General features: G+C 39.1%; 1 protein-coding gene and 1 non-coding gene across 13 annotated transcripts in view; one reads left to right on the top strand and one right to left on the bottom strand.

The window, feature by feature from the left end:
• The window catches only part of Dock3 (dedicator of cyto-kinesis 3), a 339,506-nt gene that overhangs the window by 116,278 nt on the left and 195,228 nt on the right, over positions 1–28,000 (top strand). For all 12 annotated transcript variants that reach the window (XR_001778834.2, XM_030244177.1, XM_011242872.2 and 9 more), the window contains exon 5: positions 7,597–7,693. Coding sequence is in view for 11 of the 12 variants with exons in the window: in XM_030244177.1 (XP_030100037.1) it covers positions 7,597–7,693 (97 nt within the window). In the remaining variant the exon portion in view is untranslated. The remainder of the gene's footprint in view (positions 1–7,596; positions 7,694–28,000) is intronic.
• Positions 18,996–19,102, bottom strand: Gm22454. Its single transcript, XR_003948430.1, has one exon. It is a non-coding gene; the product is annotated as a U6 spliceosomal RNA (small nuclear RNA).

The following is a 28,000-nucleotide window of genomic DNA, read 5'->3' as shown; positions in this document are numbered from 1 at the left end:
GAGTATGTAATTAATTACAATGAATGGGCCTTTTGGACCAAGTCTGCTTTATTTCTGTTGTTAAAATCACCAAAAGCTTAATTTAAAAGTTTATTTGCAAGGGTTGAATGAGTGAATAAGAGTGCTTGTTAAACAGAATGAAGACCTGAGTTCAAATCCCCAGCATCCAGTGAAGGTCCTGTGTGGTCATAGGAGTCTGCCCCACCTCTGTGCTGCAGTGGACAGAGATAGTGGGGTGCTTGCTTGGGTTTGCTGGCCGCCAGCCTAGCTACAGGTTTCCTGAGAGTCTCTATTTCAAAGGGTAAGGCAGAGAATGAAAGCAGCACACTTAACATCCTCCTCCAGCCCCCACCCTCTGTTGTACACCCCATAAACATGTGGTAATATTCTGTGCACTTAGACTACACATACACTTGTAAAATTAATGAGAAAAAACAATGAAAAAATTTATTTTGAGTGTCTAGAATTCCATTGTCTCCTTTTGAGGTTTCTTCCTATTATCTGGAGAAGAGAGTGCATGAACTAAGTTTGTAGTAATACCTGGCCTTAAAAAAAACTAACAGCCACTTTTATATACTGTCCTTCTTTAAGTTGTGTGTTTATAGATCTTCCTGTGACTGACAGAGAACTGTAACATGCTCAAGCTTTCTGGCCTCATCTTTTTTTTTTTTTTTTTTTTTATATAGTTCAACAGCCTCTTCTAGTTCTTCTTTTGTACAAAAAGCAACAAAGACACACCCTCCATTGAGCCCAGTGAGGTTATCCACCATTAAATGAACATCTCATATAGGTCCAGCTTTCTAAAATAATGGAACAGGCCCATCCTCAAACAGTCTCTAGGAATCTTCCCCACAAATACCTCAGTGCCAACAGAAAGCTGCTGACCTGAATAAACTGAATCTGATGGTGGTCCCTCATACTTCCTCTGTCCTGTAGTCACATCAAGTGTGAAGCCTGTTCTTCACAAGAGTGATTTAACATTTTCTGGCCTCATCTTTACTTTCTTGTATTTCTCTAATATCTATGAAGGCCACAGTACAGCTTCTGCCTAGTCCTATGCCTCCTCATTCCTGCTCATTGTGCAGTAATCCTTAACTTGGACACAATGACCTGTAGTCTTTTCCTTTGTTCTTTAACCTTCTTTATCAAAAATACATTTTGTATCTATTACTTTCTATATACATGTTTTTAGGTCTAAAAATTTAAAGCATCTCTCTGTGTCTCTCTGTGTCTCTATGTTATTTTAAACTTTTCATTTTCAAGATTTTTGTTTCTTTCCTTGAGACTCCAATGTCTGTCTTGAATTTTTCATATCTTGCACTGTGCTGTGTCTGTCTGTCTGTCTGTCTGTCTCTGTCTCTGTCTCTCTCTGTCTCTCTGTCTCTCTGTCTCTCTGTCTCTCTGTCTCTCTCTGTCTCTCTCTGTCTCTCTCTGTCTCTCTCTGTCTCTCTCTCTCTCTCTCTCTCTCTCTCTCTCTCTCTCTCTCTCTCTCTCTCTCTCTCTCTCTCTCTCTCTCTCTCTCTGTGTGTGTGTGTATGTGTGTGTCTTGTGCGTGCCAGAAGAGGGTGTCTGATCCCTTGGAGTTGTAAGTTGTCCAGTGTGGATGCTGAGCAGTGAACTCTGGTCCTCTTCAAGGAGAACAACCACATTAATATTCGAGCCACCTCATAGCCTTCTGTATCTTCTTGTATTTGATGGCTTCTTTCTGTCCTTTAAAAAACATCTTTTTTTTTTTAACAAAAAATATATTTCAAAGAAAATACAGGAAGGTGTAGCTGCAACACAGGCAAACTGTGTTTACTGTACTTTATATATTGGTTTGTTTGTTTGTTTGTTTTACCAATGGCAGGAAAAGGGTGCCATAACTTGTCTCCACTCTGTATCTGTTTCCTACTCTGGGCTTGTCTGTGTAACTCTGTATACAGGCATGTTAGAGCAAAGAGCTAGGTCACTGTCCTAATCAACTTTCAACAAGGCTGAACAGGCAGCAATAGCTTGGTTTTAAAATAAAAGTTTTTTTGTTTTGTTTTGTTTTGTTTTTTTTTTTTGCAATCCCAAATTGACTAAAATAAGAACATTGAAAAACCTGTTTTTTAAAATAAGAAAATTCAGGGGAATAGGTTCCTGTGCTTTATTCCATAATTGAAAGTTGAAAAATTATACTAAGGTTTTTATATTCACATATACACATACATACATTTTAATTAGACACATCAAGAATGATAATTTAGCTTGGAATAAGTTAAAAAGCATAACATATAGCAATATAGGTTTTGTTACACAGTTATTTCAAGAATTCTAGTGGCAGGTTGAGTTTCTTCTTCTCTGCTGTCTTAGATTTAGAATGACCCACAGAAACAGTTACCACGGACACACATCACACATCACCCTCACCAGAGTATATTCTTAGTAAAAACAAAATAGGAAGTCTCCCTAAGACAGACTAGAACTGTTGTGTCTGTATTAACTTGGAGATATCAGGAAGGTCTAGTTCGTGAAGGCAACAACAACAGAGGCGAAGCTTGTCATGCTTACCAATACCCTTTCCTGTACAAAGAGTAAAAAGCTGAAGGACCTACTGAGCTAACTTTAGGTTTTCTTAAAGCCTCAGCTAGCCTGTGGAGGAAAAGGGCAGTGCTCCCCTTCTGTAAATACCCTGTCTAATTTTGTCAGAGCTGACAAGTTTCTTACCACAGTTTTCTTGGGAGGGGGCTCTCAGCCTGTATCCGTTATGGCATTATAATCCTAAGCCAAGGGCTGCTGGTCTGAGAAGAGTTTATTTTCTAGGAAGGTGGCTATTGGAGGGTTTGAGCAAATAGTTTATCTGTATGCCTTGTTGCTTCCTCCCAGGTCCTCTGTTTTACCTCAAAATGCAAGAAATCTGATTAAGTATGGACCATTCTAACTTTTAGCCACATTTCACTATCACACATCGTTTATTGGAGTTAAAACGGTGTTACAATAAAATATTAGTTCTCTGTGGAGTGAAGTGATAAGAAGTGCCTTAGCCTGGGGCACACTGCCATTACTGCCCTTGAAAAACATCCAGCAAGAAGCTTCATGCCTGGGGCTCCTGGCACTTGCACTGCTTTGGGACAGGAGCTTCAGCTCCCTTTGTGTACAGACAACAGTAAGCACCTAGCTAGTGCCCCTTCCCCCATCCCTACCATCCCTCTGAGCCTCAGGGAAAGTGATAGGAGGTGAAAGGAGGATAGAAAGAAAGAGTGACTAAAAGATGGCACATTTGTTAGACGATGAGAGAGAGGGAGAGAGAGAGAGAGGGAGAGAGAGAGAGGGAGAGAGAGAGGGAGGAAGAAGAGGAGGAGGAGAAGGAAAATATTCTCAGCTTCTTGGAGTAATTATGTTTTCTTTTAAAATTGATTATTTTATTTATTTGCATTTCAAATGTCCTCTTTCCTGGTTTCCCCCTCTGCAACCCCCCACTCACCCAATCCCGCCTCACTGCTCTAGCATCCCCTTACACTGGGGCATCAAGCCTCCGCAAGACACAGGGCCTCCCCTCCCATTGATGCCAGATAAGTCCATCATCTGCTACATATGCACCTGGAGCCATGGGTCCCTCCATGTGCACTCTTTGGTTGGTGGTTTAGTCCCTGGGAGCTTTGGGGGTTCTGGTTGGTTGATACTGTTGTTTATGGGGTTGCAATCCCCTTCAGCTCCTTCAGTCCTTCCCCTAGCTCTTCCACAGGGGTTACTGGACTCAGTCTGATGGTTGACTGTGAGTATCTGCATCTATATTAGTCGTGCACTGGCAGAGCCTCTCGGGACAGCTTGCTCCTGTCAGCAAGCACTTTTTTGGCATTAGCAATAGTGTTGGGTTTTGGTGTCTGCAGATGGATGGATCCCTAGGTGGGGAACTCTCTGGATGACCTTTTCTTCAAACTCTGCTCCATTCTTTGTCCCTGCATTTTTTATTGACAGGAGAAATTCTGGATTATTATTTTTGAGGTGTGTGTGTGGCCCCATCCCTCAACCAGGGTCTGTGCCTATCCACTGGATCTACAGGTTCTATCTTGCCTCTGGAAATCAGTCTGGTGGTTTCTCAGAAAATTGGACATAGTACTACCTGAGAACCCAGCTATACCACTTCTGATCATATACCCAAAAGATGTTCCAACATATAACAAGGACACATGCTCCACTATGTTCATAGCAGCCTTATGTATAATAGCCAGAAGCTGGAAACAACCTAGATGTCCCTCAGCAGAAGAATGGATACAGAAAATTTACATTTACACAATGGACTACTACTCAGTTATTAAAAACAATGTCTTCGTGAAATTCACAAGCAAATAGATGGAACTTGAAAATGTCATTCTGAGTGAGGTATCCCTGTCATAAAAAAACAGACATGGTATATACTCACTGATAAGTGGATATTAGCCAAAAAAAAGTTCAGAATACCCACAATACAACTCACAGACCATATGAAACCCAAGAAGAAGGAAGACCACACCAAAGTGTGGATGCAAACAGTCCTACTCAGAAGGGGGAAGGAAATAATCTTAGGAGATAGAGGGAGAGAGGAAGGAGAGAGAAAGGGTGGCAGAAGAGATGGGAGAGAAGTGCAGAGGGTCCAGAATTTGAAAAGAGGTGTGTAGCAGTGGGGAAGGGGGAAGGGGGAATTGGGAGTAGCGACTAGAAAGTCCCAGATGCCAGGGACCCAAGAGGTTCTCAGGACCCAACAGGAGAGGACATTAACTGAAACTTGTCTATTTCTATATCAGTACCATGCAGTGTTTATTACTACTGCTCTCTAGTACAGCTTGAGGTCAGGGATAGTGATACTGCCAGAAGCTCTTTTATTGTACAGGATTGCTTTAGTTATTCCAGGTTTGTTGTTTGTATTGTTCTTTCAAGGACAGTAAAGAATTTTGATGGGAATTATGTTGAATGTGTGGATTGCTTTTGGTAAGATGGCTATTTTCACTATGTTAATCCTACTGATCTGTGAGCATGGGAGATCTTTCTGTCTTCTTAGGACTCTTTTACTTTAGAGACTTAAAGTTCTTGTCATATAGGTCTTTCACTTGCTTGATTAGAGTTACACCAAGATATTTTATATTATTTGTGGCTATTGTAAAAGTTATTGTTTTCCTAATTTCTTTCTCAGCCTGTTTATCATTTGTATAAGGGAGAGCTGCTTTTTTTTTTTTAAGTTATTTTGTATTTAGCTACTTTGCTGAAGGTATAGGAGTTCTCTGGTAGAATTTTTGGGGTCGCTTAGGCATATTATCTGCAAATGGTGATACTTTGACTTCTTTCTTTCCAATTTGTATCTCCTTGATCTCCTTTAGTTGTCTGACTGCTCTAGGTAAACCATCAAGTAGTATATTGAAGAGATAGGGAGTGGGCAGACAGCCTTGTCTTGTCCCTGCTTTTAGTGGAATTGTTTTTAAGCTCCTCTTGGTTTAATTTGATGTTGGCTATTAGCTTTCTGTATACGTCCTTTATTGTGCTTAGGTCTAGGCCTTATATCCCTGACTTCTCTAAATCTTTTTTTATGAAGGGGTATTGGATTCTTTTTTTTCCTTTTACTAATTCTTTAGTATGAAATCTATGACTTTTTTACAGTTTTATTAATGTGTAACTGTATAATTAATATGCCTAACACCTCACATACTTAAATTATTTGTGTGTGGTTAGAAAAAAAGAATACTTAAAATCCTTCAGCAGAGTTGAAGTTTATCAGGTCTTACTGTCAATTTTAATAACCATGTAGCCATTAGGTCTCTGGAGTTTATTCATCTAATAACTGAAAACATACCCTCTGAATTTTCCCATTTTCTTCATTCTTAGTAAACCAACTTTGTACCCTGTTTCTGTTAATTTGACTTGTAGATTCTGTAAGCATATATCTTTCTGTCTTTTTCTGTTTGGCTTATTTCATTTAGCATAATATTTTCCACATATTAATGTACATTTTTACAAAGTTAAATATTAATATATAAAAATGGCACTAATAAGTGGTACTAAAAAGTCTCTGCAACTTTACCAAATTAATTTAATAGTTCTGCAGGTTTATTTTGGTGGACTGTAGGGTTTCTTAATTTAAGAATTAATGGTACTCTTTACTTTCTCTCCAACTCTTTTTTTATATCTTGTAGAGCTTAGTTATATTTTTTATGCATATTGAAAACCAAACTCAGGGCCATGGATAACCAAGCCCTCTACTGCTGAGCCACACTCCCAGCCCCTGCCTTTCTCATTTGTTTATAGGTCATCTCCCTTATTTTATTGACCTGCTTGTTTTCTTTTCTTTCTTTCTTTTTGTTCATTCTAGGTCCAGTTTTTCATTAAAGTCAGAAATAAAGCAGACTCTTTAGTTATTGCCTAAATATATCTCTATAGAATTAGCAGGCACACTTGATGCTTGACTTATTCAGGTCTTCCCTAAAAGTACTGAATGAGCACAGTACTATTAAGGTACACTCCCTGCAGAAGACTGTTTGGGACCTAATCTCTATTTAAGATCATTTGTTCAAATGGCAGCTAAACACATCTCGTGGCTTAATTCATTAATGGTATAGCTTGCTACAACCCTCAATTGGGTTCATATAATCTCTGTGGTCCTTTAGCTTTAGATAAACAAAAAAAGCAGGAAGCTTCTTTATTTAGTAAGAAAGTGCCCTGGATCTAGCAGGATATAAATCTGATGGCAAATTACTCACATAAATGGGCATCCTCCCTTGTCACCCCTGTCTCAAATGGCATCATGGATCATCCTCACAACAGCCAAGCCCTGCTGGTCAGCTCTTGTTTCCTAGTGTGGTTAATTTTATCACTTTGATTTTTTTTTTTTTATGTTTTTTCGAGACTGGGTTTCTCTGTGTAGCCCTGGCTATCCTGGAACTCACTCTGTAGACCAGGCTGGCCTCGAACTCAGAAATCCGCCTGCCTCTGCCTCCCGAGTGCTGGGATTAAAGGCGTGCGCCACCACGCCCAGCTCACTTTGATTTTTAAAATGAACTTATAAATCTTCATTTACTTGGTATTAGTTATTAGCATGTTATTTTATAACTTTAGTTGTGTCATTTTAACTTTTTTATGTGCTCCTTGGAGCTTTCCATCTCTGTCTTTCCGTTTGAATGTAAAGTCACCAACTCCACTCTTACCTACTTATTCCCCTAGGAGAACACCATCACCACCAAATAGTGTACTGGGGACTGTGACTCCATTCAAATCTTTTAGTCTAGGCTATGAGCTTCCTTGCATTACAGAAAATGTTAAAAGTACAAGTGATTCTCAGCAAAATTTTTTCAATGGTATAATTTTTTTTAGAAGAAACAAACTTAATATTTTAAGAATATACTAAAAAGTAACAAAACAAAACAAAAATCAAACATTTTCCATGTAGCCTTTCTAAAAGCATAGGAAATTGCTTTTAGGAAAACAAAACCGAATATCTTTACATTAATTTAGCCCAGTTACACCATTTTACACTATCACTGTACAAAGTTGTCTGAAGCTGTGTTTCTCTTTATATTTTCTTGATTTTAATATTTGAGTTTAGAGGATTGAAAAATGGAGCAGGTAGCATCAAAAATAATGTGGCTGCTGTGATTTTGGTTCTAGGCAGTATGAAACTGTGGTTCCGCTGGAAGATTCTATTGTGACTGAAGTTACAACAACTCTACAAGAGTGGGCCAGTCTGTGGAAACAACTATATGTGGTAAGTAGTTCATTACAATTTACTAGAACAGTAAAGTTCTGCTGCGCCAAGAGGAAGAAAGTCTGCCTTGGTACCAGTTCTTCAGTTTAAAATTTTAAAATATTTTCAGTTTCTAAATGAATGTTCTGATTATCATTAGAATAATTGAAATCATTGAATTTTTTGAACCTGAACAGAACACATTTTTAAATATATTAATATATGTGGCCCCTTTACCCTAATCTGATGATTAAAATGTAAGTTCCATAAACAGGTGTCTACTGAATGAATACAAAAAAATTGAGAATTCATTAAGTTTGTTGTTTATCATCTTAATAGTGGTTTACACCAACCAATTAATGGTTTCTTGCAATTATTTCATTAAAAGAACATATACTCCATGACACTGTTACTCTGGTAGTTAATTGAAAAGTTATTAGAACCTGTGTTAGTTACTTGTTATCTTTGTGATAAAGGAAGAAGGTGGGGGGTGGGGAGAGAAAGATTTTAAAAAGGAAGATTTATCCTGGGTTGTGGTTTTAGCATTTACAGTTCATGGTCCTCTTTGCTCTATTGCTTCTGGACCTGAGCATAATACTGCCTCCTTGCAGAAAGAATACAGTGGAAGAAAATGGCAGATTGCAGGCAAAAAGAAACAGATTGGAAGGTGCTAAAACAAGACATCATCCAAAAGTGCTCCTCATTGACTTACATCTTCAGTCTCTTCCTACCCTCTACCTCATGAATCTATCTGTGGATAACCTGTTAATTGGATCACAGCTTATCAGGATCCTCTTACCTCTCAGTGAATGGATCCACCAGCAGTGAACCAGACTTTTAAGTACCTTAGCCTTTAGGAATAACAAAATCCAATAAAGAAAAACAATAAAACCATTTAGAAACAGAGGAGAGGATGATAAGATATACAAGTAATTATATACCCAAAATAAGTAACAGAATTTGAATTCTGAGCAAAATGAGCTAAAAATGAGCTAAACACAAGCCATTTTAGGTTTGAATTCTAGGCAAGATGGTGTAAGCACATTTGTCTTTAGCATTGTTTTGGCTGTGCTAATTGATTGTCATGTCTACCAGCGATGTTTATAGTTAACCTTTCCTCCAAATCCTTGCTAGTATTTCATCATTGTTTGATGATAATAGCATTTCAACAGAGAATTCTGGACAGAACAAAGAAACCATATACCAAAAGACTCCAGACAATAGGGTAAAGAAGGGAAGGGACTTGCTAGGGGCAGTAAAACCATAATTCACAAAGAACAACTTGATGGTAGACAATAAAACCTAAAAATTTCACTCTGTGACCTACCTGGCAATGAAAAGATAAAACTATAGACTGAAAAAAATTGTGAATCACACATTCCTAAAAAGAGATTATATTTAAAATATATAAAGCATTCTATTAAGCTGAAAAATAATGAAATTATTCAAAAATATGATGGGCAGAAACTAACAGACTTTTCAGAAGTGCGTGTACATAGCCAGTAATCCCATGAATATTTTCCTTCTCATTAATTATTAGAATAATACAAAGCAAGGCTGCAGTAAAGTACAGTAAATATACACCTATTTGAAACAGTGAAGTAAAATATACTGCTAATACCAAGTCTTGGCAGAGATTTAAATCAGGTTCTCTTCTGTAATGCTGATGAAAATGTAAAATGATACAGCTATTTGAAAAATTTTTGTATTTTCTTATAAAATCAACATGGATTTAATATGTGATCCAGCCTTGTGTATTTACTCTAGAGAACTAAAAAATTTACATAAAAACTAATTAGTGACTGTTCATAAAACCCTTTTTTTAAAAGCACAATTTATAAAACACCAAATATCTTATAGTGAAAAATAAATGCAGTATTGATGATCAGCCACAATTAGGTTGTTTTAGAAAAAAGGAGAAAGATAACTTTATGATTTCAAATGATCTTAAGAATTTTTTGTTTGTCTGTTTTGATTTATACAGAGGAAACAAAAAGAAATATAAAGGAAATTAGTGAATGATACTTTTCTGCAAACCGGATTGATCTCAAGGGAATTATCTTATATAAAAGTTGTAAGACTATAGAGTTGAATATACTGTGGTTCTGCTTTTATAACATCCTCACAGTGAGGAAATCCAGTGGTTAATTGGGGTTGAGGTATGACAATATGCTGAGGCAATAAAGATACAGTCAATGGGTGAGCTACATTTGTAGAATACTTTATTCTTTATTTACTAACATATATGATAGTTAATAGCAGAACAGTTCTATCACTTGAGAAGGTTTTCTGTATATAAAAATAAATAAACATGATAAAATGGGTTTTATTCATATAAGGTTATTTGGATAATATAATATATATGAATATATATGAATTATAAACAAAACTTCATCTCTCTGAGATATCAAACCATAGTCTTTCTGTTTAGTATTCTTATTTTTATGTAATGATTATCTAAGATATTTCATTTCTAGAAAATACATGATTATGTTTTTATGACAAAATAAGTTTGTCAGCCAGGTGTCATGGCATACATCTTTTTTTTTTTTTAATTTTTCTTTTCTTTTATTGGATATTTTCTTTTTTTTTCTTTCCATTATTTATTAGGTATTTAGCTCATTTACATTTCCAATGCTATACCAAAAGTCCCCCATACCCACCCACCCCCACTCCCCTACCCGCCCACTCCCCCTTTTTGGCCCTGGGGTTCCCCTGTTCTGGGGCATATAAAGTTTGTGTGTCCAATGGGCCTCTCTTTCCAGTGATGGCCGACTAGGCCATCTTTTGATACATATGCAGCTAGAGTCAAGAGCTCCGGGGTACTGGTTAGTTCATAATGTTGATCCACCTATAGGGTTGCAGATCCCTTTAGCTCCTTGGGTACTTTCTCTAGCTCCTCCATTGGGAGCCCTGTGATCCATCCATTAGCTGACTGTGGGCATCCACTTCTGTGTTTGCTGGGCCCCGGCATAGTCTCACAAGAGACAGCTACATCTGGGTCCTTTCGATAAAATCTTGCTAGTGTATGCAATGGTGTCAGCGTTTGGATGCTGATTATGGGGTGGATCCCTGGATAAGGCAGACTCTACATGGTCCATCCTTTCATCTCAGCTCCAAACTTTGTAACTCCTTCCAAGGGTGTTTTGTTCCCACTTCTAAGGAGGGGCATAGTGTCCACACTTCAGTCTTCATTTTTCTTGAGTTTCATGTGTTTAGGAAATTGTATCTTATATCTTGGGTATCCTAGGTTTTGGGCTAATATCCACTTATCAGTGAGTACATATTGTGTGAGTTCCTTTGTGAATGTGTTACCTCACTCAGGATGATGCCCTCCAGGTCCATCCATTTGGCTAGGAATTTCATAAATTCATTCTTTTTAATAGCTGAGTAGTACTCCATTGTGTAGATGTACCACATTTTCTGTATCCATTCCTCTGTTGAGGGGCATCTGGGTTCTTTCCAGCTTCTGGCTATTATAAATAAGGCTGCTATGAACATAGTGGAGCATGTGTCCTTCTTACCAGTTGGGGCATCTTCTGGATATATGCCCAGGAGAGGTATTGCTGGATCCTCCGGTAGTACTATGTCCAATTTTCTGAGGAACCGCCAGACGGATTTCCAGAGTGGTTGTACAAGCCTGCAATCCCACCAACAATGGAGGAGTGTTCCTCTTTCTCCACCTCCTCGCCAGCATCTGCTGTCACCTGAATTTTTGATCTTAGCCATTCTGACTGGTGTGAGGTGGAATCTCAGGGTTGTTTTGATTCGCATTTCCCTGATGATTAAGGATGTTGAACATTTTTTCAGGTGCTTCTCTGCCATTCGGTATTCCTCAGGTGAGAATTCTTTGTTCAGTTCTGAGCCCCATTTTTTAATGGGGTTGTTTAATTTTCTGAAGTCCACCTTCTTGAGTTCTTTATATATGTTGGATATTAGTCCCCTATCTGATTTAGGATAGGTAAAGATCCTTTCCCAATCTGTTGGTGGTCTCTTTGTCTTATTGACGGTGTCTTTTGCCTTGCACAAACTTTGGAGTTTCATTAGGTCCCATTTGTCAATTCTCGATCTTACAGCACAAGCCATTGCTGTTCTGTTCAGGAATTGTTCCCCTGTGCCCATATCTTCAAGGCTTTTCCCCACTTTATCCTCTATAAGTTTCAGTGTCTCTGGTTTTATGTGAAGTTCTTTGATCCATTTAGATTTGACCTTAGTACAAGTATGGATCGATTCGCATTCTTCTACATGATAACAACCAGTTGTGCCAGCACCATTTGTTGAAAATGCTGTCTTTCTTCCACTGGATGGTTTTAGCTCCCTTGTCAAAGATCAAGTGACCATAGGTGTGTGGGTTCATTTCTGGGTCTTCAATTCTATTCCATTGGTCTACTTGTCTGTCTCTATACCAGTACCATGCAGTTTTTACCACAATTGCTCTGTAGTAAAGCTTTAGGTCAGGCATGGTGATTCCACCAGAGGTTCTTTTATCCTTGAGAAGAGTTTTTGCTATCCTAGGTTTTTTGTTATTCCAGATGAATTTGCAAATTGCTCCTTCTAATTCGTTGAAGAATTGAGTTGGAATTTTGATGGGGATTGCATTGAATCTGTAGATTGCTTTTGGCAAGATAGCCATTTTTACAATGTTGATCCTGCATGGCATACATCTTTAATCCCAGCACTCTGGAAGCAGAGGCAGGAAGATCTCAGAATTTGAAGCCAGCCTGATCTACAGGGCAAGTTCCAGGACAGCCAGTGGTACATAGAGAGACCCTGTCTTAAAACAATGCCCCCCCCAAAGCCAAAAAACAAAACAAAACATGAGTGTCCAATTTTAATCAGGTATTTATGTTCCAAATTTTTTTTTAAACTATGAGCTCCAGCCTTTGGGAGGCAGAGGGGCAGAGGGGCAGAGGGGCAGAGGGGCAGAGGGGCAGAGGGGCAGAGGGGCAGAGGGGCAGAGGCGGAGTTATTTCTGAGTTGCAGGCCAGCCTGGTCTCTATGGTGTTTCTAGGAGAGCCAGAGCTACATAGTTAGACTCTGTTTTGAATAGAACAAACAAAAAAAAGCATGAAAAAATAAGCTCATTTGAAACTACATACAAAGGTTATCTTCCTCCTGATTTCTAAAAATTCTGATTATTGCTGATCATCAATATTGCTAGACCAAGGCATTTATTTCCCAGAATTACTTTTATTCTAAATTTTAAAGACTCACCATAGTCCATACCAGGCTTTGAAGCTACTCCTATTACCATTCCTATTCAAGATATGCTAAGAAACTGAATTATTTCTGTCTATTGCTAAATCAATTAATTGAAATTTAGTGTATAAAAATTTTAATAAATGTAGATTTATATAATGTTTATATATTTTAAATAGATTTTTTCCTGATTCACAACATTTAACTCTTTATTGATTTGTTTGTTCATATATACGTGTGTTATATTTAGTTAGAGTCTTGCTGTCTGTCCCAGGCTGTCCTGTAACTTACTAAGTAGCACTGCTTGGTTCTGAACTTCTGGCTATCTTGCCTCAGTCTCATAAGTGCTGGGATATAGGAACAATTCTTGTGTCATTTGTTTCAAACATGATCTTCTCATGGGAACTATTATCTGTAAGCTAACAAAGTTCAGAATTTCCGAGGCGAGGATTTTAAAAGTCTATAAATGGGCAATTGGAATGATATTTAGTGGGTCAATTCCCACTTTGACACCTTGATTTCCAACCCATGTATTTTGACTGTGGAGCAGAGTGTATTTTCATGATCACTCAATCACAATTCAGTCTACAGTGCTCCAATTTCTTGATCATTTGTAACCATCCATGCATTTCATGAATATTGGGATAAGTGTTGGTTGAGTCCATGAATAGTGATGCTGGAGAAATGATTGCAGAGGAAGACAAATCCATAGAATATATGCCTGTTCAGTAAGCTTGGATCTGTGCTCCTCACCATAAAAAAATCCAGTTTAATCTACCTCTTATAACATGTTCAAGAGAAATAATGTCATACCCAGGACGCAGTGCTGGCTTTTACTGTTGGTTGATTGAATACTCACCGTTAGCATTAGCCATTCCACCTTCAATAAGGAGAAATCAGTGTTGTTGATTTCCCTTCTTTCTGCCTCCCTGACCACCTTGCTGTGGGCCTATTCAGCAAGCACTAGAACAGCTAAGGAGAAAAAGGTTAGTCATTTTCCCATGGTATGCCATTGCCTACAAGTCATGTGATAAGTATTCTAGTAGGACTTTGAATTTCTTGAGGTTAATGTTCAGGTCAAGTTAGTATAAATCCATGAGTATTCCTTTTACCCCATGCTTTCTTTTTTTTTAATTTATTTTTTCATTAGATATTTTCTTTATTTACATTTCAAATGGCTATCTCCAAAGTTCCCTATACCCTCCTCCCCCCACCCTACTCCCCTACCTGCCCACTCCCACTTCTTGGCCCTGGCATTCCCCTGTACTGGGACATATAAAGTTTGCAATACCAAGGGGCCTCTCTTCCCAGTGATGGCTGACTAGGTCATCTTCTGCTACATATGCAGCTAGAGATACGAGCTCTGGGGGTACTGGTTAGTTCATATTGTTGTTCCACCTATAGGGTTGCAGACTCCTTCAGTTCCTTGGGTGCTTTCTCTAGCTTCTCCATTTGGGGGGCCCTGTGTTCCATCTTATAGATGACTGTGAGCATCCACTTCTGTATTGGCCAGGCACTGGCATAGCCTCATACGAGACAGGTATAACAGGGTCCCTTCAGCAAAATCTTTCTGGCATATGAAATAGTGTCTGGGTTTGGTGGCTGATTATGGGATGGATCCCCGGGTGGGGTAGTCTTTGGATAGTCCATCCTTTCGTCTCAGCACCAAACTTTGTCTCTGTAACTCCTTTCATGTTACCCCATGCTTTCTTTACTGCTCTTTCTTTGTCTTCCTACAAGTCTCTTCACTGCCCAGCTACACTTTTAAAACTTCTCATGATCCAGAGTCTGTGTGTATTTCTGGTTATCATTCATATCACATACAGTGCATGACCCAAATATATCACTCAAACTTCTGTTCACCATGAGGGTATTTCTCATCATTCTCCTGTAGACTGCTCCTTCAAGTGAGCTATAGTATGCTTCAACATTTTCATTTTGGGTTGGTATAAACATAATGTGGATATATACCTGTTTGTTTGTATGACAGGCTTCAGTATTTTTCTTCCTCAGTTAACTGGCTACAAGGAACATCTAGGAAGTTGTGGGCTTGGAGTAAGGGAGAGGAAGCAGTGAAACAGGTTTTGGTATCAAGAAATCTGATTCACTTATATTTTTAGCCTAGTTAGGCCTTCTGGACCTGTCTGAGCTTGGTCTCTATATGATGACATGCAGATTATTTTCAAGGCCAACCTATTGTACTGGACATGTAGCTCAGTAGCTAACCCACCAGCTCACATACTTGGAACTCCTGTCTAGCTCTCCAGAAAGTTTTGGGCTCTTTATCACATATGGGATTTTTTTTTTTTTTGGAGACATGGTTTCTCTCTATAGTCATGGTAGTCCTAGTATTGTTTATATAGACAAGGCTAACCTTACACTCAAGAGAATTATCTATCTCTGCCTCCCAAGTACTGGTGCTAAAGGTGTGTATGCCACTATGCCCAGCTCCAGTACTACTATGAAGAGTAAAACATTATTATCTTTGAACCAATTACAGTGTATAGGCCCACCATTAAAATACACAAATAATCAGTTTTAATTAATAAAATATATAAAATTATATAGTAATAATAAAGAGGGGAGGGAGTGAAGTTGCAAAGATGGTTTGGCTTTGGTCTAAGGCATCAGTTTCTAAGCATAGGCATGGAAAGGAAGGAGAGTAAGACTAGTGATTAGAATTAGAGGGAAAAAAAGAAAGAAAAACAAAGGAAAAAAAGAAAAGGAAAGTACAAAGAAGAGAAGAACTCTAAGATGAAGGGAAGGAAGAAGTAAGGCAGCTTCAGCTAAAGGTGGAATGAAGGATAAAAGGTAGAGAAATGCAATTAAACCTAAGGCAAACATGTGCCTTAGGAGGCTGAGGAAGGGGGACACCCAGTCCAGGACCGTCTGTACTTCAAAGAATCCCATAATTGGGAGATAGGAGAATAGGACAGGACTAAGTTTAATCCAGTAAGTTAAAATTATATACTAAATACGGGAAGTACAGAGGCAAAGGAGATAGTTTTAGTAAGGAGTATGGAGTCCCTGACTTATGTCCAGGAGCTAGCCTTGTTTCTATGTGCTCTCTCTGGGTTGTGTTTCTGCATCGGGTACTCTTTGCTGAGGTGAGGTACATATGCTGTTCTGCCTTTGTACAGTCCAGTGTGTGGGCAGGCTTTGAATGTTGGTCTTGTCGATATAGAGGCCATTAGCTCGGTGGCTTGTAGGTGTGGTGCCTTTATTTGTATGTCCCCTTCTAAACTATGGCTTAGGCTAGATTTGCACTGTGCAGAACACACTACAAATTTCTGATTAAGTATTTTTCCTTCTATGTCGAGAACTGTAGGTCAAATCTCACTTATTTTTGCACATGACATCTGTTCTGTGTTTCCAGAGTGAGCGTTGACGTTAAATTTCTTTGTCTCTACAACTACCTAGTTGCTGACTCAGCAGGTAGGAGTTGCTTAAAAATAGCTTTTTTCCATTTATCAGGCTGAATGCTCAGAGAGGATTTTCCCAGCACCTTCTCTCCCTCCACCATGCCTCTGACAGCTTTTCAGTCACCGCACCCTCCACCCCCACCTTTTCCCTCTTTGAATTATATATCACTGAAAGTACAGTGTGGAATTTTCAGAGGCTCCAGCTTTCTCAAAAGTCGTTCTGATCCTCTGCAGTTGCGCTTGCCTTGGCCCTGGGAGGAGAGCATTTTCTAATCAGGGTTTAGGTTTTTGGAAAGAGTTTGGATGCTTCAGTTCTGTTTTCTAAAGTTTTCTTTCTTTGTTTTCTGGATGTCACCCACCTCACAGGTTGGTTGATCTCCAGTTGTCCTCCTGTATTTCCCAGACACGCTAGCAGAAGTCTGTGATACATCATCTTTCACATTTGTGTCTTTAAAAATAATTCTGATCCACTTAGATTTGACCTTAGTACAAGGAGATAGGAATGGATCAATTTACATTCTTCTACATGATAACCGCCAGTTGTGCCAGCACCATTTGTTGAAAATGCTGTCTTTTGTCCACTGGATGGTTTTAGCTCCCTTGTCAAAGATCAAGTGGCCATAGGTGTGTGGGTTCATTTCTGGGTCTTCAATTCTATTCCATTGGTCTACTTGTCTGTCGCTATAGCAGTTCCATGCAGTTTTTATCACAAATGCTCTGTAGTACAGCTTTAGGTCAGGCATGGTGATTCCACCAGAGGTTCTTTTATCCTTGAGAAGAGTTTTTGCTATCCTAGGTTTTTTGTCATTCCAGATGAATTTGCAGATTGCTCTTTCTAATTCGTTGAAGAGTTGAGTTGGAATTTTGATGGGGATTGCATTGAATCTGTAGATTGCTTTTGGGAAGATAGCCATTTTTACTATATTGATCCTGCCAATCCATGAGCATGGGAGATCTTTCCATTTTCTGAGATCTTCTTTAATTTCTTTCTTCAGAGACTTGAAGTTCTTATACAAATCTTTCACTTCCTTAGTTAGAGTCATGCCAAGGTATTTTATATTATTTGTGACTATTGTGAAGGGTGTTGTTTCCCTAATTTCTTTCTCAGCCTGTTTATCCTTTGTGTAGAGAAAGGCCATTGACTAGTTTGAGTTAATTTTATATCCAGCTAATTCACTGAAGCTGTTTATCAGTTTTCGGAGTGCTCTGGTGGAATTTTTAGGGTCACTTATATACACTATCATATCATCTGCAAAAAGTGATATTTTGACTTCTTCCTTTCCAATTTGTATCTCCTTTATCTCCTTATGTTGTTGAATTGCTCTGGCTAGGACTTCAAGTACAATGTTGAATAGGTAGGGAGAAAGTGGGCAGCCTTATCTAGTCCCTGATTTTAGTGGGATTGCTTCCAGCTTCTCACCATTTACTTTGATGTTGGCTCCTGGTTTGCTGTAGATTGATTTTATCATGGTTAGGTATGGGCTTTGAATTCCTGATCTTTCCAAGACTTTTGTCATGAATGGGTGTTGGATTTTGTCAAATGCTTTCTCTGCATCTAAGGAGATGATCATGTGGTTTTTGTCTTTGAGTTTGTTTATATAGTGGATTACATTGACGGATTTTTGTATATTAAACCATCCCTGCGTCCCTGGAATGAAACCTACTTGGTCAGGATGGATGATTGCTTTAATGTGTTCTTGGATTTGGTTAGCGAGAATTTTATTGAGTATTTTTGCATCGATATTCATAAGGGAAATTGGTCTGAAGTTCTCTATCTTTGTTGGGTTTTTCTGTGGTTTAGGTATCAGAGTAATTGTGGATTCATAGAATGAATTGTGTAGAGTACCTTCTTCTTCTATTTTGTAGAATAGTTTGTGAAGAACTGGGATTAGATCTTCTTTGAATGTCTGAAAGAACTCTGCACTAAACTCATCTGGTCCTGGGCTTTTTTTGGTTGCGAGACTATTAATGACTGCTTCTATTTCTTTAGGGGATATAGGACTGTTTAGATCATTAACCTGATCCCGATTTAACTAAGTGGATCAAGGAACTCCAAAAAACCAGAGACACTGAAACTCCAAAGTCCCCCATACCCGCCCCCCCAACTCCCTACCCACCCACTCCTACTTCTTGGCCCTGGCATTCCCCTGTACTGAGGCATATAAAGTTTGCAAGACTGAAGGGCCTCTCTTCCCAATGATGGCCAACTAGGCCATCATCTGATACATATGCAGTTAGAGACACGAGCTCTGGGGGCGTACTGGCTAGTTCATATTGTTTTTCCACCTATAGGGTTGCAAACGCCTTTAGCTCCTTGGAACTTTCTCTAGCTCCTCCATTGGGGGCCCTGTGTTCCATCCAATAGCTGACTGTGAGCATCCACTTACGTGTTTGCTAGGCCCCGCCATAGCCTCACAAGAGACAGATATATCTGGGTCCTTTCAGCAAAATCTTGATAGTGTCTGCAATGGTGTCAGCATTTGAACGCTGATTATGGGGTGGATCCCTGGGTATGGTAATCTCTAGATGGTCCATCCTTTTGTCTCAGCTCCAAACTTTGTCTCTGTAACTTCTTCCATGGGTGTTTTGTTCCCAATTCTAAGAAGGGGCAAAGTGTCCACACTTTGGTCTTCGTTCTTCTTAAATTTCATGTGTTTTGCAAGTTGTATCTTGTATCTTGGGTATTCTAAGTTTCTGGGCTTAAAAATATGGATCGCTTCACGAATTTGCATGTCATCCTTGCTCAGGGGCCATGCTAATCTTGTCAGTATCGTTCCAATTTTAGTATATATGTTGCCAAAGCGAGCAGTTGAGTTCTTTATATGTTTTGGGTATTAGACCTGTCAGATGCGGAGTTGGTGAAAAATTTTTTCCATTTGACAGGCTACTATTTTGTCTTATTGATGGTGTCCTTGGCCTTACAGAAGCTTTTCTATTCCATATAAGTCTCATGAGTTAGTCTCAGTGAGTACACTATTGGTGTTCTATTCAGAAGTTATCTCCTGTGTCAGTTTATTTAAGTCTATTCCATACTTTTTCTTCCATCAGGTTCAGTGTGTCTGGTTTTATTGAGAACTTTGATCCACTTGGACTTGATCTTTATGCAGGTGATAGATATGAATCTATTTGGATTCTTCTACATGCAGACATCCAGTTTGCACTCTCACACATTCTGTACTTCTTTATGAGAAACCAGGTGTCCATAGGTGTGTGGATTTATGTCTAGATCTCTGATTTCTTCCATTGATCAGCCTGTTTGTTTTAAATGCCAATACTATGTGTTTTTTCTTACTGTAGCTCTAATTCATCTTGAAATCAGGGATAGTGATACCTCTGGAAGTTCTTTTCCTAAAGTTCTACCATAGAATTCCTACAGCTGATAAACACCCTGAGAAAAGTACCTGGATACAAGATTAACTTAAAAAATCTGTAGTCCTCCTATATACAAATGACAGATGGGCTGGGAAAGAAATCAGGGAAACAACACCCTTCACAATAGCCACAAATAACATAAAATATCTTGGGGTAACTTAACAAGCAAGTGAAAGACTTTTATGACAAAAATTTCCAAGTCTTTTAGCAAGGAACTTGAAGAAGATATCAGAGGATGGAATGATCTCTCATGCTCATGGATCAACAGGATTAACATAGTAAAAATGGCCATCATACTAAAAACAATTTATGATTGTTTTTTAAAAATACATGTACACCCAGAAAATCTGTCACAATATTACTTGTGGCTTCTAATTCAACTCTTACTTGGTTGATATTAAGAGAACTGCTCTTTTGCTATACACAAATGTATTTGTAATTCTGAGTGTTTGGGGAGTGAAATATCAAGGGTATTATATAGTATAGAACTTTTACGATATACTAAGTTTCCATTGTGTTGCATTTTCTCTAGATTCTAAACTTTCATTTCTGTGTGATCTGGTTCTATAGGCTATTGGTAATGCTACTTCTTCATGAAACTGCATTTAGGTCATTAAATTTTTCTTTTTTACCCTAGATACAATTTTAAATATTCTTAATTTTATCATGGAGATTGGCTACCTTATTTGAAGAATTTCCAAGAGCAATTTAAGAACGATGCCAGGCAGGAGTGTTGCACATCTTTAATCCCAGCATTGAGGAAGCAGAGGCAGGCAGGTCTCTGTGAGTTCAAGGCCAGCCTGGTTTATGGAATGAGTTCCAGGAAGGCCAGGTCTACACAGAGAAGTTCTGGTTTTTTTTTTTTTTTAAGTAAACAAACAACAGAATTATTGCCCATGACCATTACCCCAGCACTGTAGAGCCCAATGAAGGAGAATCAGGACTTTGAAGCCACCTAAACTATACAAGAAGTTGGAAAACAGCTTGGGCAACATGGTGGAACTCTTTAAAAAATTATTTCCTTCTTTGGGTGTGTGTGTGTGTGTGTAAAGTTGTTAATGTCTCCAAAAAGACTTGTTCAAAACTGGCATCTGAGGGCAGGAGAAAGGGCTGACAGTTAAGAGCGTGTACTGCTTTCACTGAGAACAGGAATTTGGTTCTTAGCATCTACATAGGACTGTTTAGCAACCGCTCCAGTTATAGGGGGATCTGATACTCTTTTTCTGGCCGCTTTGGAGACAGCACTCATGTGCACACAGTTACATACACACACAATTAAAAAAACAAAATCTTCAAAATAAAAAAATCAACAAAATGACATTTGAGCATCTTTATATATTATTGTTGTTTAAGCTGGCCACTTGAATTCTCAAGATAAAGGAATAATTGAATCTATGCTGAAGCATGTATGTTCATGTATTACATGTGGCCCAGTGTCTCACTATGGTAATTTTAAATGACTTTTCCTGCTAATCAGATATGGCAGATGCTTCAGGAGCTGCCACCTGTCCTGGTTCATTATAGATTCACTCATGTTGGGATTCTCTGCACTAACAAATTTGTAACTAGTATGCCAGCTAGGATCGTCTATCTTTGGACTAGATAAATTTAGGTAATTCCATGTGTGATTATTTTTCATATATATTTTGGCAATTTTTAAATTTTATCTGGGATAGTCAAAACCTTAGATATATATAGTTTGTGAAATTCAGACATATAGGCAGTAGAACAAAGACATTAGAAAAACAAGAAAAAAATTAACTGAGTATGATGGTATATAACTTAAATCACTCAGGAGGCAGAGGTAGAAGAATGTCTGTGATTTAAATGACAGTCTGTTTTATGTAGAGTTTCAGGCCAGCCAGGGCTGCGTATACATAGTAAGATCCCACCTAAAACAAACAACAAAACAGTAATTTTTTATGAAGTTTAATACAGTTTTCAAACATAAATGCAAAAAGGAAATTAAAGACCATTCCAGAAACTGAAAAAGTGAGATGAGCCATTTTTCCGAGGGGAAAGTTTATATAAATAAAAACAGGGCCAGCAAAGTGCTGCTTGCATATAATCCCAGCACATAGCAGCTGAGGCAGGATCATCGTGAGTCTCAGGTCAGCATCATGGGCTACAGAGTAAGACTCCAAGAAATTACAACAAATAGATAATGTCTGAACTGAAAGATGTATTATATCTAATTCTACTAGTAAAAAGATAAGGACATATGAATATATATGTGCTAGAAAATTAGCAAGTTGAAGTAGATAAATTCCCCAGAAACATAATAACCCCCAAAGACTGGATAATGAAGGAAGTAAAAGATTGAATAGAATAATAGCAAATAAAAGAGTTTCACAGGTGAATTCTGCCAATTTGTGGAGTAGAAGTAATATAAACCTTCTTAAATTCTTCCCCCAAATCAAAGAAGTGAAAACAGTGAAGTCTTATGCTGGGGATAAGAATAGTTTGACACCTTTAACTCTAGAGGAGGAAGTGAGTTTTTAAGAAAAAGTTTATCTCAAAGCAAAATTCACATGCATATAATTCTTGCCTTTTCACACACACACACGATATATATTTGAAATTTTCATACATTTATATAATATATCTTTGTCATATCCATTTACCTGCTCCCTCTAGCTATTCCTTTCTCCCCAAGGTATTTTCAGCCTCTCTCCCTAGTTTATGTCTTTTATTTGTTTGTTTTAATAACATACTGAGTCCAGTATGAGCACATAGTGGGTGGGGGAGTCATTCTCTTCAATGTAGGTAATGTACCAGTGTTCATCTCCTCTCCAAGAAAAGTGACTTTTCCTCAGCAGCTGTCATCTGTCATTGGCCCCTCAGCTAGAGGAATCGAGAGCCACCTCCTTTGACCGTTGTTGGAATTTTAAACATACTTAAGTCTTGTGTAGCTAACTGTGGCTAAGCTCTTGTGTGGCTGCTGTGGTTCATGAGGAATAGCCGTGTCATATACTGAGAACAAAATGTCATAGCGCTCCTCCCTATCCTCTAACTCTTACATGTGTTGTGCCCACACTTCTGTGATGTCCCCTGAGCATTGAGGAAGCGGTTGATACATCTGCGGCTGAGTGCTCACAGTCAGCTTATTCATAGCACTTTGTCCTACACCTAAGTGTCTGTGTTAACTACTCTCCACTATAATTAGAAGTTCATCTGACCAGAGTTGAAACCAGCACAGAATCTATGGATGTAAACATAAATATTTAGATTGGAGTTTTACAACATACCTCTTTAATAAAATAACACTAGTAGGTTGTCGTCTCGAGGTACCTGTGGCTTTCTAGCTATGGGTACTTAAGTTTGCAGGAGTAGGCATTGAATTATTTCCTATGAAGCCAACTTCAAATTTAGTCAAGAAATCAGTTGGGCAGGGTCCAGTGCTGAGTCAGACCATTGATGTTTTTACTTCCTTTCCCCTAGTAGCCTGCATAGTACTTTCCATCAAAATAAAAGGTAGCTAGCAGGGTGGGAGTTTACTCTTGGGTGTAGTATTGATTTTTTAAATGTCCTATGATGGGAATGTGTTTTCAGCAAGTATGGTCTTACTATCTATTTATGATCAACAACCAAGAGCAATAGCAATAGCCTGTCTTATTTATGGTGCTTCTGAAGTTTCCCTGGGTAATAACTAATTGGGAGATAACTTGTGAGTGACATTGAGATTTTCATTATATAACCCATAACTTGTGAGATATGTGCCATGTTAGCAGAAGAAAGAGGAGAATCTTATGATCATTTCAGATGTGAGAATGGTAGTTTAGAAAATTCAGTACCTCTGAGTTCAAGGTCAGTCTACAGAGCACATTCCAGCACAGTCAAGCTTACGCAGTGAAGGAGTTGGAAAACAGAGACTTGTGATAATATAATAGAACAAGGGGACCATGTTCCAGCCCCAGCAAGCAGCAGAACTCAGCAGCTTTCACCATTTGGCTCTGGCTTTATAGTCAAGAAGAGAAGGGGACTATTGGAACAATTGATGCTGGTTAGCTGGAGCTAAGAAATTATTGGTGATTAAGAAGAGACAAGCGTCACTGAGGTGAAATCTGGGAATTATTGAAAGAGCACAAAGAGGCTGTGTTCTAGAGATAGCAAATTTGTATCTCGTGCTTTAGCTGGACTTGGTAATGTGTAAGAATCACCCAGGTGGTTCTGGTTTTGAAGGTATGAAGGGGTCATGGAGAGCAGCTGAGACTTGGCACCATGAGAGTCCAGGGAAGGACATTGGTGAAGGTGCAGCCTCAATTGCAGTTGATGGTCCAGGACTGAAGGGGTCATGCAAAGAAGTTGAGGATTGGCACCATGAAGAGAGCCCTATGAGAGGCTATTGGTGAGGCCTGGTAGCAGCAGAAGGCCCCAGTGTACTGGAAATATGAGAACCATGGAAGGATCACCAAGAACAGCAGCAGCAGTGGAGTGGAGTCAACAAATGCCTAGAGTGCTACAGAGGGCAGAGTTGGAGAAGTGACACCAGCCCTTTGGAGGAGCCCAGAAGATCATGTGTAGATATAGAACATTGGAACAAGAAGCTGTGAACATGGAGTTGACTTGGAGACCCCAAGAGATTAAAGATGCCAGAGCTGTGGGATACCTGCAGAGGAAAGCTGCTAACAGGGAGTGGAAACAGCCAAGGAGAAAGAACTTTTTGTAGTCAACAAAGATAAAAAAGGAGCTGGAGATCTGAAGACCTCTTTGGCATCAGACATGGAGATTTGGAGTTTGCCCAGCTGGTTTCCTGTCTTGCTTTGGGGATTACAGTTAAGTAATTGAATGAATCTCAGAAGAGACTTTGAACTTAGGACTTTTAACATTGTGAGACTACTATAGACTGAGGACTTTGAAAGTTGGACTAAATGTACTTTTTTATTATACTATGGCTAGGTATGGCCCCCATAGACTCATGTGTTTGAACAAGCCTAAGGGGTCCAGGGAGTAGAATATGATGGTTTATATGATAGATATAAAACATATCTATCATATGTATGTCATAGTGCCAAAGCCCAGGGAGTGGCATCATTAGGAGGTGTGACCTTGTTAGCGTAGGTGTGACACTGTGTGGGTATGGGCTTTAAGACCCAATTCCAGCTGCTTCTAGCTGCCTTTGGAACAAGAGGTGGAAATCTCATCTTCTCCAGTCCCATGTCTACCTGGATGCTCTCATGTTCCTGCCTTGATGATAATGTACTGAACCTCTGAACCTGTAAGCCAGCCCCAATTAAATGTTCTTTATAAGAGTTTCCTTGGTCATGGTGTCTGTTCACAGCAGTAAAACACCCAGAGATTACCTTTTATGATAAAAGTTATTTAGTAAAATAAACAATTTTTTATTAGTTCTATCATTGCTAAAAGAGAAAGAAAAGAAAAAAGTGCTGGTCTAAAGCAACTTAGGGAAGGAAAGGGTTGGTTAGGCTCCTCGTGAAGTCCATCATGGCAAGGAGGACTTGGCAGCAGGTCATATTTCAGCAGTCAGGAAGCAGAAAGATGGACACTGGTGCTCAGCTTTTTTTCTCTTCATTTTTCCTGGGATACCAGCTGCTGGAATAGTATTACCCATATAAGGTGAGTCTTCTTCCCTCAGTTAGCCCAGTCTTAAAACTCGTAGATATCCCCAGATGTTTGTCTCTTAGGTCATTCTAGATCCTGTAAAGTTGATTCAATTAAGCAGTAATTAACAGTAATACATGTACTTCAGCCTAATAAAATCACGTGTGATAAGCCTGCATGCTAGCTGTAATCTACTCAGTGGTGAGAACACGAAGCTTTTCTTCCAAGAATAGGAACAAGACAAAGGTACCTGCTTTTATAGCTTTCATTCTGGAAGTCCAAGTCAGAACAAATGGGGAAGAGATAAATTAAAAGCACCCAGGAATAGAAGCAAAACTATCTGTTTCTAGAGAACTAGCTTATGTAGAAATCTCTGCTATCTGTGTGCATGCATATACCTTATTAGAATTAACAAACATTTAGGAAAGTATTTGTTTTTTGGTTTTGGTTTTTGGTTTTTTGAGACAGGGTTTCTCTGTGTAGCTCTGGCTGTCCTGGAACTCACTCTGTAGACCAGGCTGGCCTCGAACTCAGAAATCTGCCTGCCTCTGCCTCCCGAGTGCTGGGAGTAAAGGCGTGTGCCACCACCGCCCGGCTTAGGAAAGTTAATGATAGAAAGAACGTATTAAAGTCACTTATATTTCTATAAAATTAGCATACCATCTGAAAATGAAATTAAGAAAACAATCTCATTTATAATGGCATCAAAAACAATTAAATGCTTGGGAATAAAGTTGGCTGAGAAAGTGAAAAATTTGTACACTGAAAGCCAATACATTGCTGAAGGAAGTTAAAGCATAAAAAAAAGCATAAGCCCTTCTGGTCCGAGCAGCACCGGGGTAGCTAGGGCGCAGAGTCAGCTACCCACAACACCCGCCTCGCGATCTTAAGACTTCTGGTGAGTGGAACACAGCATCTGCTCCAATCCAATCCTGCAGGACCTAAGACTGCATTAGTCAGGGAAGCAGAAAACCCGGTCTGAGTAGGGGCACAAGCCCCTTCCGGTCTGAGCAGCACCTGGGTAGCTAGGGCTCAGAGCCAGCTGACACCCGCCAGCTACCCACAACACCCGCCACGGGATCTTAAGACTTCTGAGGATAGGGATCTGCCCTGTGCGGGAGCGCTTTGCCTGAGCATCTGCAGCAGACATCTCGGTTCCGGGACCCCGCCAAATGTATCCTGCACAGGCAGCTGGCCATTTTCCCGGCCAGAGGATCGGGATCTGCCCGGTGTGGGAGCGCTTTGCCTGAGCATTGGCAGCAGACATCTTGATTCCGGGACCCTCCGAGTGTACCCTGCACAGACATCTTGGTTCCAGGACCCCACCGAGTGTATCCTGCACAGCTCCAGAGAATACCAGATGGCGAAAGGCAAACGTAAGAATCCTGCTAACAGAAATCAAGACCACTCACCATCATCAGAACGCAGCACTCCCACCCCACCTAGTCCTGGGCACCCCAACACAACCGAAAAGCTAGACCTGGATTTAAAAGCATATCTCATGATGATGATAGAGGACATCAAGAAGGACTTTAATAACTCACTTAAAGAAATACAGGAGTACATGGCTAAAGTTACAAGTCCTTAAAGAAAAACAGGAAAACACAATGAAACAGGTAGAAGTTCTTAAAGAAAAACAGGAAAACATATCCAAACAGGTGATGGAAATGAACAAAACCATACTAGACATAAAAAGGGAAGTAGACACAATAAAGAAAACTCAAAGTGAGGCAACGCTGGAGATAGAAACCTTAGGAAAGAAATCTGGAACCATAGATTCGAGCATCAGCAACAGAATACAAGAGATAGAGAAGAGAATCTCAGGTGCAGAAGATTCCATAGAGAATGTCGGCACAACAATCAAAATACAAAATGCAGAAGGATCCTAACTCAAAACATCCAGGAAATACAGGACACAGTGAGAAGACCAAACCTACAGATAATAGGAGTTTATGAGAATGAAGATTTTCAACTTAAAGGGCCAGCAAATATATTCAACAAAATTATAGAAGAAAACTTCCCAAACCTAAAGAAAGAAATGCCCATGAACATACAGGAAGCAGAAACTAAACAGGGACACAGTGAACCTAACAGAAGTTATGAAACAAATGGACTTAACAAATATCTACAGAACATTTTATCCTAAAACAAAAGGATTTACCTTCTTCTCAGCACCTCACGGGATCTTCTCCAAAATTGGCCATATAATTGGTCACAAAACAGGCCTCAACAGATACAAAAATATTGAAATCGTCCCATGCATCCTATCAGACCACCATGGACTAAGGCTGATCTTCAATAACAACATAAATAATGGAAAGCCAACTTTCACGTGGAAACTGAATAACACTCTTCTCAATGATACCTTGGTCAAGGATGGAATAAAGAAAGAAGTTAAAGACTTTTTAGAGTTTAATGAAAATGAAGCCACAACATACCCAAACCTATGGGACACAATGAAAGCATTTCTAAGAGGGAAACTCATAGCTCTGAGTGCCTCCAAGAAGAAACTGGAGAGAGCACACACTAGCAGCTTGACAACACATCTAAAAGCTCTAGAAAAAAAGGAAGCAAATTCACCCAAGAGGAGTAGATGGCAGGAAATAATCAAACTCCGGGGTGAAATCAACCAAGTGGAAACAAGAATAACTATTCAAAGAGTTAACCAAACGAGGAGTTGGTTCTTGAGAAAATCAACAAGATAGATAAACCCTTAGCTAGACTCACTAGAGTGTTATTATCTAGTGGGTTGCTAGTAGTCATGCTTAGAAGC

This window comes from Mus musculus, chromosome 9, assembly GCF_000001635.26.
Source record: "Mus musculus strain C57BL/6J chromosome 9, GRCm38.p6 C57BL/6J".
NCBI lineage: Eukaryota > Metazoa > Chordata > Mammalia > Rodentia > Muridae > Mus > Mus musculus.
This window is presented reverse-complemented; position numbering and strand designations above follow the sequence as displayed.